Raw genomic sequence first — 14106 nt, 5'->3', positions numbered from 1 at the left:
TGCCCCTCTCATGTCCCATAATTATACCCCACTTCAGGCATCCAACCATAGGCTAAGATGAGGACTCCTCTGACTGTGTTTCATTTCAGTTAAAAGCAATGGCTTGAGTTTTCTAATCAGCTCACAGCTGCAGTTCCCCTTTGTGTTTCCTCTGCAGGAATGAATGCTTTACAGTTACAGAATCTGGCAACCCTAGCAGCTGCTGCTGCTGCCGCCCAGACCTCAGCTACTACCACCAATGCCAACCCTCTCACCACAACAACCGGTGCCCTCGGTGCACTCACGAGTCCAGGTAGGACCAAGTCAGCTTCTTGTCTGGTTTGTCATTTCTTCCAGTAAGGAGAGAAGCTACGAGAAGGACATCAAACTCATAGCAACATCCCAGATGTAGTCTTGATAAATGTGATGCAAGTCTGATTTTTTTTTTCATGTTATGTAGTGGGTTTTTTTTTCCAAAAATTACTCCACCTTTTAATTCTGCCTCCCAAACAGTTGTGCCTTACAGATGTATTGTGCTACAAATCCCAACTTCCATTACCATTCTGTCTAGGTCTGTTAAAAGTTGGAATCCAACACATCTGGTAGTCACAGCATGGGAGAAAACTGTGTTAAATAGTCTTTTCTGCTTTTTCTCTGCCTGTCAAGTGGTAACCAAAGCAGATCCTCACCCATGAAAGAAAATTTCAAAGCACTGCATTCAGAGGAATAAGGAATGAACTTTGTTTGTTTAGTCAGGCCCATAATTCCCACTGTCCCATCAAACCACACTATTTCCCTCTTGTTATGACTGTTTTTGCAATGTAATTTCTTTACATTTCCTCGTTCTTGGTCTGACTTGTTTTCCCCCTCCTGCTTCCTTCTTGACACATCTTTCTGAAAAGATACCTTTAGGGAAAGGGAGAGAAGTGGTTTTTAAAATTGCTGAGAAGAAAATTGGGTTAGTGTCTCTCATTGGCATAAAACCAGATGTCTGTGCTTAGACTGAGTGCAGCCGCTAATGTTTTTCTTTGTGGCTTTGGGTTAACTTAGTTATGGGTTTTATATGGGGGGATTCCAGATTTTAATCTGGTTCTGTGATTTCTAAGAAGCTCATAAGGACTGTGAGGTAGTGTGCTTTGAACAGCTGCTAACTCTGCTCTTGGTTATAAAAGAGGGACATTTTGAATGAGCAGGGCCTCTCTGGATGATCTTAGATTGCGAGATGGGATATAGAGCCAGATGCATTTGGACAAGTAAGCTGGGCCAGAACCATATAGAGCTTTATAGGTCAAAACCAGCACTTTGAATTGGGCTCGGAGGTGGACCGGCAGTCAGTGGAGCTGACATAGCAGTGGGATGGTATGCTCCCTGTATGTCACCCCAGTTAGTAATCTGGCTGCTTCCCGTTGGACTAGCTGTCTTCAAAGGCAGCCCCACGTAGAGAGTGCTGCAGTAATCTATTCAGGATGTAACTAGAGCACGGACGACCGTAGTCAGATCAGACTTCCCAAGGTACGGGCACAGCTGGCACACAAGTTTTAGCTGTGCAAAAGCTCCCCTGGCCACCGCCAAGACCTGGGGTCCAGGCTCAGCGATGAATCCAGGATCACGCCTAAGTTGCGACCTGTGTCTTCAGGGGGAGTGTAACCCCACCCAACACAGGCTGTAACCCTATGCCCTGTTCGGCCTTTTGACTGACCAGTAGGACCTCTGTCTTGTCTGGATTCAATTTCAATTTGTTAGCCCTCATCCAATCTGACACAGCGGCCAAGCACCGGTTTAAGGTCTGGACAGCCTCTTTAGTAACAGGTGGGAAGAAGTGACAGATTTGGACATCATCTGCGTACAGATAACACCATACTCCATACTTGGTAGTCAATCTCCAGTAAACGTTGATGCAGAGAGGACCTAGAGAGAAGTCCTGTGTGTCTAACTTCCACACAACTGGGGGGGGGGGGGGTTACTGTATTTCTAATCTCAAGGCAAATTCTAAGGGATAACAATTCATGTTAATATTACAGCTGTATACATTACAGATGATGAATGGTTAGACTCAATCAAGGAAGCCATGTTCCTGAATCTGCAAGAGCTGACACAGTGACCTGGCGTTATCCCATTCATAGAGTCTCCATAAAACAAAGTTGACCTGATGGCAATTAACAAGAATTCAATGTATTGCGGAAGGCTTTCATGGCTGGTATCACTGGATTGTTGTAGGTTTTCTTTGGGCTGTATGGCTATGGTCTAGAGGCATTCTATCCTGACGCTTCGGCTGCATCTATGGCAAGCATCCTCAGAGGTAGTGAGGTCTGTTGGAACTAGGAAAAAGGGTTTATATATCTGTGGAATGACCAGGGTGAGACAAAGGACTCTTGTCTGCTGGAGCTAGGTGTGAATGTTTCAACTGACCACCTTGATTAGCATACAATGGGCTGACTGTGCCTGGAGCAAACTTTTGTTGAGTGGTAATTAGAAACAAGAATTCAGTTGTGTTCTTTAGTACACATCTCATAGCCATAGCTTGGAATTCTATATGGATATGCATGCTATAGTAGCTCTACATTCAGAACTACACAGTATAATAAGCCACAGACTTATTATAAGCCAATACAGAACTCTCATAACCACTGCATGCATGTGGAAAGTGAGGGAGGGGTTTTGTTGAATCATAGAATGGGAAGAGAGCACAAGATTTATCTAGTCCAGTGGTTCTCAACCTGTGGGTCCCCAGGTGTTTTGGCCTACAACTCCCAGAAATCTCAGCCAGTTTACTAGCTGTTAAGATTTCTGGGAGTTGAAGGCCAAAACACCTGAGGACCCAGACATTGAGAACCACTGATCTAGTCCAACCCCATTCTGCTAAGCTTGCTTACACCACCTTCCAATGTTTGGTGTGGTCCTCTGGAGGTCTCAGTAGATTGGGTCTGTACAACCTGTGACCCTCCAGGTGTTTAGGACTTCAGCTTTCAGAATTCCTGACCTTTGGACAAACTGGAGGGCCAAAGGTTGTATAGACCTGCATTCGAGGATGTCATCATTTTGCTTCTGGCTATGAGAAGATATTTATATACTTGTAGTCCTCCAGTCTACTCTGCAATAGGCAGAATGGGAGGGGAGCAAGAGCAATGGCATACCTCTATAGCAAACCAGGTAGGACTTGTTCATTGTGTTGAGAGGAAGGGAAGACCAACCTCACCAACATCCAAAGGCATGACAGGCATATGGTTGACTTACATCTACTTATTCTTCCAACAAGATGCCAACCTATGTATGCTTATTTATTTGTCGTGTCAGAGCAACCAGTCCATTATATTACATTTCTAACAGAACAAAGCAAACAAACAGAAAAATACAAAACTTGTGAGTTTGGTAGTTGGTTAAATGGTGTTGCTGCAAGAAGGTCCTCCACTGTGCATGTGGCTGGGCTCATGTTGCATTGCAGCAGGTGGTCAGTGGTTTGCTCTTCTCCACACTCACATGTCGAGGATTCCACTTTGTAGTCCCATTTCTGAAGGTTGGCTCTGCATCTCGTGGTGCCAGAGCGCAGTCTGTTCAGCGCCTTCCAGGTCTCCCAGTCTTCTGTGTGCCCAGGAGGGGGTTTCTCATTTGGTATCAGCCATTGGTTGAGGTGCTGGGTTTGAGCCTGCCACTTTTGGATTCTTGCTTGCTGAGGTGTTCCAGCGAGTGTCTCTGTAGATCTTAGAAAACTATGTCTAGATTTAAGTCGTTGACGTGCAGGCTGATACCCAAACAGGGGATGCTAGCAAGTGAAGGATGGCCTAATCAAAGACTTGTACCCTTTAAGCTAAACCGGCTCCAGTACAAGATCATTCATCTTCCTTGTTGTTTGGGAAGGAAGAAATTAAAGACCACTTCGATCCTAATAAAGTGATCCCTTAATCACAAACAGTCAGAAATCTCAATATGCAATGGCCTTTGGACAATTGCCCCCAGAATGCATGCACGTATTGAATGGAAATGCCATTTACATTAAGTGGCATATTGTCTTGGTTCAGTATCCATCTTGCTTCCTATTTTTAAGACATTCATCTTGAAAACATGACAAACATAGATCCATCAGTTTATATACTCCTTTGCACTCTCAGCCACAATGTTACCCTGCCCTAATGGGTACAACTAATGCTTCAAGTGCACCATATTGGAGCTGCTGGAGACAATAACAGACTGCCCCTTAACTTTTATTCTTGAAAATAGAGTTATATTTTTAGGATGATCTACAGCCGGTTCCCTTCCTGTCATTGTTTATTTTTATGGCACAGGACTTCAGCCCAGTTGTGAAAATGTATGATTCATGGCAGTCTTGCAGAAAACTTGTGTCTGTTTCTTTTTCTTTGGGGGAATGAGAATACATACTGCTGCCATAGTCCTGTCACAACGGCAAGACAAAGGAGCCTGTCTCAAGTGGGTCTCGGTAGTCACTGGAAGACGGAAATTCTTCCTAGTCACTTTCTTTCAACTCCGCTAACAACATTTCCCCTTATCTCTTTGCTCCAGAGCTGGACGAATGCTCAATGACTAGTGGAGCTTGGTGTTTGCAGATTTCAAATGCCCAGTTTTGAGACGTACTTTTCTGCCCTCGTCTGCCTTGACTGGCTGGATTTCTGGCAGTTTCTTGGCTGTCATCTCAAAATTTAATGATATCTGGTGAACCGGGCTCTAATTCTGATGCCAAAAAATATATAGCAGGCTATGTTTGGATCTAGAGCTGGAACTGGAAGCACAATGCAAGTTGAAGGCATTTGGGGAAGAAAAGGCGCCAGCGGTGTTTAGGACAAAATAGGCAGAAATCTATAAGATAAAAGGAACATGAAAGATATAGTGATAACATATATTAATATATCAGAGATCCTCAAACAGCTAAAAAAAACCAGATGTCATATCTGTGTGCTGGTCTAGAGAACTTAAAACAGAAGTCCCGTCTACACAGTCATATACAGTGTTCCCTCACTTATTGCGGGTGTTATGTTCCAGGACCACCCACGGAAAGTGAAAATCTGCAAAGTAGGAACACTATATTTATTTTAATATTTATACATTATTTTAGTATTCAGGGAGAAACTTTTTCCTTTACCTTATAAAGAAAATCCTTCAGTCACTTTAATTGAGCAGCAACTTTTAAAAAGCGCATTGGAGCATGCATGTGCAATCCAGCCCTCATGCTTCCTTCTCCACCCAATAAGTCCCTCCAGAGCCATTTCTGGAGCTGCAGTAGCACAGTACGCTAAGGAGCCCCCAGTGGCGCAGTGGGTTAAACTCTGGTGCCAGCAGGACTGAAAACCGACAGGTTGCAGGTTCGAATCCGGGGAGAGGCGGATGAGCTCCCTCTATCAGCTCAAGCTCCTCATGCGGGGACATGAGAAAAGCCTCCCACAAGGATGATAAAACATCAAATCATCCAGGCATCCCCTGGGCAACGTCCTTGCAGACGGCCAATTTTCTCACACCAGAAGCGACTTGCAGTTTCTCAGGTTGCTCCTGACACGACAAAAAAAAACGCAGTAGGCTGCACTTCATGATCAACAGGCCTTCCCCACCACGCCTCAGGCCCGGCCTACACACCAGCCTCCCTTTCTGAGGCCCATTGGCCGCTAAGCAGAGCCGCTCCTCATCCACCACCATGTAAATAATGTAATGTAAATATTTTACACTAATATTTATTTTAAAAACCGCAAAACTGCGAATCCACAAAAAGCGAACTGCGAAGTAGCAAGGGAACACTGTAAAGCAGTTTCATAATGAAGTTTGACTGCATTGAACTGCATTATATGGTAGGCTGGACTCATATAATGCAATGCAGTGCTGTTAAACTGCATGCCCTATGAGGAGCGGCTTAAGGATACAGAATGGGGGACAATGCCTGGCTCGAGAGCAGTACGTGTGAAAAAGATCTTGGAGTCCTCGTGGACAACAAGTTCAACATGAGCCAACAATGTGATGTGGCGGCAAATGTAATGCTACCCCCCTATTCCGCTTTGGTTAGACCACACCTGGAATATTGTGTCCAATTCTGGGCACCACAGTTCAAGAGAGATATGGGATAAGCTGGAATGTGTCCAGAGGAAGGCAACTAAAATGATCAAGGGTCTGGAGAACAAGCCCTATGAGGAGCAGCTTAAGGAGCTGGGCATGTTTAGCCTGAAGACGAGAAGACTGAGAGGAGACATGATAGCCATGTATAAATATGAGAGAAGAAGCCACAGGGAGGAGGGAGCAAGCTTGTTTTCTGCTTCCCTGGAGACTAGGACGCAGAACAATGGCTTCAAACTACAAGAAAGGAGATTCCATCTGAACATGCAGAAGAACTTCGAGACTGTGAGAGCTGTTCAGCAGTGGAACTCTCTGCCCCGGAGTGTGGCGGAGGCTCCTTCTTTGGAAGCTTTTAAACAGAGGCTGGATGGCCATCTGTCAGGGGTGATTTGAATGCAATATTCCTGCTTCTTGGCAGGGGGTTGGACTGGATGGCCCACGAGGTCTCTTCCAACTCTTTGATTCTATGATTCTATGTCAGTATAGATGAGGCCAGAAATGACAACAACAAAATCCTGCTTCAGAAGCAAAATGTTAAAACAGTTCCAATTCCACAGCAATTCATACCTTACTGAGTGCATAGTTTCCAGAAACCTTGCTGTTTATAATTTATAATTAAGAGATCTATCCCTTATAAATATATGCATCATGTTTATTTGTTTGCTTGCTTGTTTAAAGGAGATAATGTCTTGGCCATCATGACACAATAACCATTGTTCCTATGCAAGTATGTATATTCAGCATGGTTCACTTATAAAAATAACCCCTTGTACATTTAAAGAAAATCCCAAGTCTTTTTTTTGCCATTCTGAAATTCAGCTGCTTCTGTTCTGGTTAATTTAGCATTCTTCCTTAATGTGAAAACTGTGTACAAGAGAAACACCAGCTTGCTTGACTTTAATGAAGCTGCCCTTGATGAACATGTACTAAGCATTATTAAACTTTGGAAATGTGCTTAATGGCTAGAGAACAGCCCCAGAGCATCATTGTAAATTTATATAGAAGCCTGGGGTTATTAACTTCCATAAATCAGCTGTAAAATTAGAATGTAAAAGAGCTGCGGTGTTGAAAAGAACACACTGCCATAGGAGTGAAGGCAACCGTAAGTGTAATAAGTCGCCAGATTTGAAGAAGATGGAGAGGACCAAAAATATAATTTGGACTGACTCAAAATTGGTCGCTACCAAGGGAAGGGAAGGGTATTTTCACTTCCATGAATCGAGAGTTGTCCTGGGAATTTTAGTTTCATATGGTCTTTAGCCCTCTGTGTCAAAGAGTGACGCTGCCCCACCAAACTACAACTCCCAAGATTCCATAGCATTGACCCATCACAGTTAAAGTGATATCAAACTGCATTAATTCTACAGTATCTGTTAGGCTTGGGTAACCACGGAAAAATTTGGTTCTAAACTCGTTTCGTTTTTAGGGGGCCCTTGCGTTTTGTTTTTTTTAATAATTTCGAAATTTTCCTTTTAAAAATTTTGAAATATACGAAATTTCGTATAATTACGAATCGATTCGTTAATGGCGGACGCGATTGCGCAATATGCTAAAAAAACCTCCAAATGGGACAGGGGGAACTTCTGAAGCTTCCCTCTCCCTCTGTTGTTGTCTGTTGGTGTGATAAAACAAACAACAACTATAAAACTTGCACCAGACATGCGAAAATAATTACGAAATATTTACAAAATAATTACGAAATAATTACGAAATAATTACGAAATAATTACGAAATAAATTGAAAAAATTGTTTCGAATCTAATTTACTCCTCACACTATTCCTGCATGGCTCAATATTGGGTCGTAAGCTAATTTAAATACGAATTAATAACGAATTACGAAATTAACGAACGAAACCGCCCAAGCCTAGTATCTGTATGTACCTTCCGTTCTCCTATCTACTTATGACAACCCCATTAATTTCTTAGGGTTTTCTTAGGTAAGATGATTTTGCTTTTTCTTTCCTCTGAAATACCAGCAGCATTTCCCGCTCTTTAATGTTGTTATCGAGCTAAAACATCAATTTAATAGCCTCATTCCTCCTTATAAAACTTTACAACTAACCCAGAAACAACCCTTGTTAAGATGTGCTTTGATTTCAACTTTCTTATCTAGTGCTGCATTTTCCACTCCATTAAATACTTTGTAAACCTGAATAAAAGCTTTTCCCGGTTGCTCTCCGCTCCGTGGAAAGCATTTTGTTCTCTAAAGTCACATGTACTGTCTCAAAAGCATTTCTATTTAAACTTGGACTGTAATGGAACATTTATATTTGCCTTTCAGCAATGGTGGTGGGAGGGTGTCCTTGCTTATTTATTTATTTAAGTTTGCTTTTTCTTTCAGTCACGAGATAATTTTTTTTAATATTGCATTGTTTTAATTTAAGATTGCATTATCTTGCCTCCAGAGAAAATTCCTATTCTTATGTTATTACAAAAGTGGCAATTCATATGAAGGGGAAGGGAAGGCTTTCCTGACTGTCTAATTCAATATGGCAAAATGAACTGTGTTTAGCATGGTGATAAGATTAAAACAATGTTTTACAAGATTTATTTAAAGATATGGGTGATAGTAGCAAAACTCTATAAGAAACATAGCAAGCAAGTAGGACAACAGGCACAAGGGGATTTGGAACATTTGGCATCTGGGTGTCTAAAATATTCCAAACTCATAATAGTGCAGAGTGTTGCAATCTAGCCTTGAGATACTTTTTCACCCAGCATCACAACAGAGTCCAATAGTATGAACTACAGCATTTTATTAAGAAAAGCATGTAGAAAGGGGGTAAAGGGTATTTCCCAAAAGAGCAGCAAAGTAGGAAATACAAAATAGCAGCAATCCAAAAATGGTAAAGTACATGAAGTCAAGAGAGTCAAAATCACAGGCATAAATCCATGAGTATGGAAACAGGAACTTTTTCCAAGGCAAACCCTTCCAGGAACAAAGGCAAACACAGGAAACTTGAATCATGAACTTAAGAGTTGAGACAGGAACCCAAACCTTATGGCAACGTTGTCTCCTCTGAGACACACCAAGTAAATATCACTTAATTTAAGCCTAAACCTAACCAAGATACCATGAGGTCATAACGAATGCACCTGAGCTTCTAAGAGACTTCTCACTGAGTCTCTTAGAACACCAAATTAATCTATCTTTCATTCCCTTCATCCGGAGACCTAATCTGACTGCGGAAAACTCCCCATTGGCTGAAGGTTGTTTCCCAAGAGAAATTGACCTTACACTGGTTTCCCTTTCCCCTGTTGCTAAGGAACAACTATTGGAATCCAAAACATCCTCAGCCTCATCTTCAGCTGCCTGTAATTCTCTCAGATCTAAGACCTGCAATTCTCCCCAATCACACAGAGACTCATAATTTTGAAACCCATCATCCCCTTGTAGACTTGCTACAAAAGAGACAATCTCTGAGCCTACTAAAGCCATTTGCTGAGCCACAACACAACACAGAGAAACAAAGGTAAAAACAGCCATTATAAGTTGAGTATCCCTTATCTAAAATGCTTGGAACCACAAATGTTTTGTATTTTTATTTGGGAGGGGAAGGGGAAACACTGAAATGCTTACCTACACATAATGAGATGGGATCCGAGACTAAACATGAATTTCACTTATGTATCATATATACGTTATGTGCATAACCTGAAGGTTTATGGTTGTCCTTCCCCTCCCAGGGCACTTGTGCCCCACTTTGTGCTGGTCAGTGACAGTAATAAAGTTTTGTACTCGTACACAATATTTTTAATAATTTTTAAATGAAAGAAAATTTATGTACATTGAATCATCAGAAAGCTCAGTGCCCCAAATGAATCATTTTGGATTTCAAAGTTTTTTGGAATTCCAGATAAGGGATACTCAACCTTTATTTTATAGTCATGATTCCCTAACCCCAGTTCCCCAAAATTAACTGACTCAATTCTCCATAGAAATTTTGACCCAGAGATGTATAAATGCAATTTGAATGGCAATAACCAAGAAGAGGGGAATTAAAGGAGTTCATAGTCCAACATCATGACAATGGAAGAACATTTCCACTTTCCGTAGCTATTACTCAAGGAAACTCTGGCACTGGTACTGATCCATGAAGAACCTTTCCTTTGTTTCATGAGATATGGTGGTCCTGTTAGAGCTGGGAAGCAAGAAGCAATTATCAGGTGAGAAGGAAGCAGAAAGTAGGGTAAGAAGCAGTACTTTAACACTATTGGCTGATACGTTATGGGAGATCTTTACGATCTCAGACTTAGTGCCTGGATGCTAAGCAAGGGATGAAATGAATGCTATTGGTCTTTCTGTCAGCTGAATCCCTTCTCTGAAAGCCATACAATTCATTCCTTAAGTGTCTATATTTTTCCCCAGTCCAAGTACTCAAAGAAATGAGGAACATCCTACCTAACCCAACCAGACTGAGTTTTCACAGATTTCTAACTTTGCCCAGTGGTATAGTTGAGCAGATGGGGTGCATTACTACACAAATGTTCATGTCCTTCCCTCATTCCATCAACTTCTAAACCTTGGAGGAGAACAATACTATTCTTTTTATTTATTTTTATTTATTCATTTTTATTGCATACATTTTTGATAGAAATACATAAAAATTCGGAATTGAGATGATAATGAGGAAGTTTTCTGGGAAAAGGGAGGAGGGAAGAGAACAAAACAAAACAACAAAAAAGAGTCCTTTTACTTTTGAGAAGTGTCTGTGAAGAAAAATGTGCAGTTGGCCTCAGCTACAATTGATAAAGAAATGAGAGTGATATCATTATCCTTCCCCTTGGATCCCAGACCAACAGTTTCTTCCTTTCTTCCTTTCCCATCAGTTAGCAGGGAAGGAGTAGATTTTGGGTAGGGTACATGGAACAAGCAAGTAGCACCCTCCATTTCACCCATAAAGAGTGTAATCCATACTTACATTAATATGATTCCAGTCACTAAACAAGAGTACTAATGCCAGTGTGGTGTAGTGGTTTGAGTGTTGGGCTGTGACTCTGGGGATTTCTTTGATTTCTTCCTTATCTGTGAAAACCCACTTGGTGACCCAGCAAAAGCCACACACTTTTAGACCCTGTGATATGTCCGCCATACATTGGAAATGGCTTGAAGACACTCAACTACAACAAACTAATGAAGTATTGTCGAAGGCTTTCATGGCCGGAATCAATGGGTTGTTGTAGGTTTTTTTGGACTATATGGCCATGGTCTAGAGGCATTCTCTCCTGACATTTCGCCTGCATCTATGGCAAGCATCCTCAGAGGTAGTGAGGTTTGCCATACCATGGCCATATAGCCCGAAAAAACCTACAACAACCCAAACTAACGAAGGATGGGATTAGCTTGGCACTTCAAAATCCTGAGTGGAAGAGGACAAGATATAGGTAAAACTCAGCGTATATCTTGATTCTGCAGATTCCCTTTGCTGCAGATAGACTTCAAATATTGGACAGAGAAAAGAGATAAGGTCTTCTTTTCTCCTTTCCCCCCTCCTCATTTTGAAACATGCCATGTCAGAGATTCTTAAAAAAGAAATTGTACCAGAGAGGAAGAGAATGAAAATGTCTTACATGTCAAAGTACCCATTTTCTTCTAGATCAGAAAGTGCTTTTCAGCAAACAGGTTCATTTCCTAGAATTTCAGCTTATTTTTCATCAAATACCTTTGAGATGATACAATGCTTCTACTATTTTTCTATTTAAATATGTTTTAATTTGCATCAGTTTAAAACACCAAGAATATAGTCACATTTTTTCTCTTTTAAATTCCCCAAGTAAGTTTAGAAATAGTTCCTTTTGTTTTGCATGCTTAAGGAGTGGGGGGAAATCGATTAATGTTGCCCATAGCTAGAACTGTTTTTAACACATCAGATGGCACTGAATAAAAGTACAAACGGAAATCATAACAGAATGAACCAAACAGGAACATATTTCTTTCATGATTTCCTCGCTGATCATCAAAAGCCTCGTACGCTCATTAGTATTCTTTTTTATTTGATGGTGGTGTTATTTTATTTACTTTAAGCACCTTTGTGTGCCAGATTCAATTCCTGTCTTTTGTTTTTAGCTTTTCTGGAACAGTTTCTTTTTCTTTTAAAGAAATAGAAACAGTTTCAAATGTTCAGCCATAGAATCATAGAATCAAAGAGTTGGAAGAGACCTCATGGGCCATCCAGTCCAACCCCCTGCCAAGAAGCAGGAATATTGCATTCAAATCACCCCTGACAGATGGCCATCCAGCCTCTGTTTAAAAGCTTCCAAAGAAGGAGCCTCCACCACACTCCGGGGCAGAGAGTTCCACTGCTGAATGGCTCTCACAGTCAGGAAGTTCTTCCTCGTGTTCAGAATATTTACATATAACAACTGTATGTTGTATAAGCAATTTCATGGTATATTTCTAATTAATGTCACCACACCTCCAGAACTACCCTATGACCAGAAGTCAGATCATTCAATTATATTAATTCATATTCACAGCTTCAGGTAACCATGATTTGGCTGGGAATGTATCCGCTGTGGATCCTGGGATTTTACTGTATATGAAAGTGTTTCCTTCCAGAATCAGGGGATGAAGCCCTTCCTTCAAGGGTTGTGCTTTTTGGGGTAAACCTTGTCCCGTTTTGTATCCCTGCTTTCAGTGGGGCCCCAATCAGTTTTTTTGTTTTCGCTCTAGAGTGTCAAAAGATCCATTTTCTACCGGCCCATTATGAGAGGGGGGCCTCTCTTTCCATCATTTTAGGCATTTAAGCTGTTTTACTCTAGAAGGGAGGTGCTCAGCTGCAAGCACGTGCATGCTTCAAGGAGGCTTCTTACCTGTTTCTACTCTAAAGAAGGCACTTGGTTGCAGGCACGCACCTGCTCTGGGCCTGCACACCACACATGCACTCTCTCTTTCTAAGGCACAGAGCACCACATGCTCATGAAAGCAGAGAGGGAACCAACGATTGGCTCCTGCTTGCTTTCATGTCAATCTGATTTGTGTGTGTGGGGGGGGGGGGGGGGTCTCATTACATGCTTCTAAAGATACAAAAGAACAGATGAAACAAAGGAAAATGGGTTCCGCACACAACTCTACTTCTTTCTTCATGAACTTCATCCTTAATCTTGCAATAGCTTTTGTGAATGACCCTACCAACTTGCCTGAATGAAGCAGATAGATGAAGAAATGATGAATGAAATGGCTGCAGTAGATATGACCATCTTAATTTCCCAGAATGCCCTGAGCCCTACATTTCTAGGGCAGTCATTTCATCCAATTATTTTGGGGGCAATATAGCAATTAACACAGGGTTTAAACCTATTATTATTATTATTATTATTATTATTATTATTATTATTATTATTATTAGGATAGAAAAGAAGTGTAACCAACAGTGGGGCTTGGCCTGTAGCACTTTGCATCCTAGCTAATATTAAGACATTAATTTTTTATTCATTGTGCCGTCGCGCCTGGGTGCTATAATTCTTAGTGAAAGAGGCATGGATGTGACATCTTTCCCCCAGGGGATTGCTTCTTGCCCTCCTTTAGGAAACTGGAACTCCCAAGGACCAAAACACTGTAGATAACTCAAAATAAGTTTTTATTGTTCACAAAGAGTTATCCCTTTAAAGCAATAAGCTGGAAGTTTCAAAAGGGTAAAGGAAAATATACATTACAGTCTCTGGTTGTCTTGGGTCCAAGGAGTTTTGCAGCTGAGAAGCTTTTCCAGGCCCTTCTTTCTCAATGGCTGTGAATATCAGAATAATCACAACCCCAATTCCAATGGCCTATATTTTGAAGGCACAAAGCCTTCCTCTGGTGCCAACGAACTGGTTTGAAGGCGCTTGAGACTTCTCAACATCATCCAGGTTGATCTGAACATGAAGCATAAATCTCAAGGGGAAGAACCTCAGGATTGGTGCTGAGAGGGAACTTAATCAAGGGCTTCAGAGCCAAGTCTCTCTCACACATCCATCTGATAGAAAGGTTGATGGTGGAATGGGAAAGGAAACACTGTCCTGCTCTCTAGGAAGAGGTGGGGTCAAACAGTTGAGCAGGAGGACCAATTCAACTGGTGCAAACAACATTGATTGATAG

At 41.5% G+C, this 14106-nt stretch overlaps 1 protein-coding gene across 31 annotated transcripts in view; it reads left to right on the top strand.

Moving 5' to 3' along the window:
• CELF2 (CUGBP Elav-like family member 2) overlaps nucleotides 1-14106 on the top strand; it is a 652882-nt gene that overhangs the window by 601553 nt on the left and 37223 nt on the right. For 17 of the 31 annotated variants that reach the window (XM_060776483.2, XM_060776481.2, XM_060776480.2 and 14 more), the window contains one exon: nucleotides 134-292. In XM_060776483.2, the coding sequence (XP_060632466.1) occupies nucleotides 134-292 (159 nt within the window). The remainder of the gene's footprint in view (nucleotides 1-133; nucleotides 293-14106) is intronic. The other 14 variants (XM_060776484.2, XM_060776493.2, XM_060776497.2 and 11 more) reach the window with 1 other exon arrangement.

The sequence above is a fragment of the Anolis sagrei genome, chromosome 5, assembly GCF_037176765.1.
Source record: "Anolis sagrei isolate rAnoSag1 chromosome 5, rAnoSag1.mat, whole genome shotgun sequence".
Taxonomy (NCBI): domain Eukaryota; kingdom Metazoa; phylum Chordata; class Lepidosauria; order Squamata; family Dactyloidae; genus Anolis; species Anolis sagrei.
Note: the sequence above shows the minus strand (reverse complement) of the source record. Positions and strands in the feature narration are given on the sequence as shown.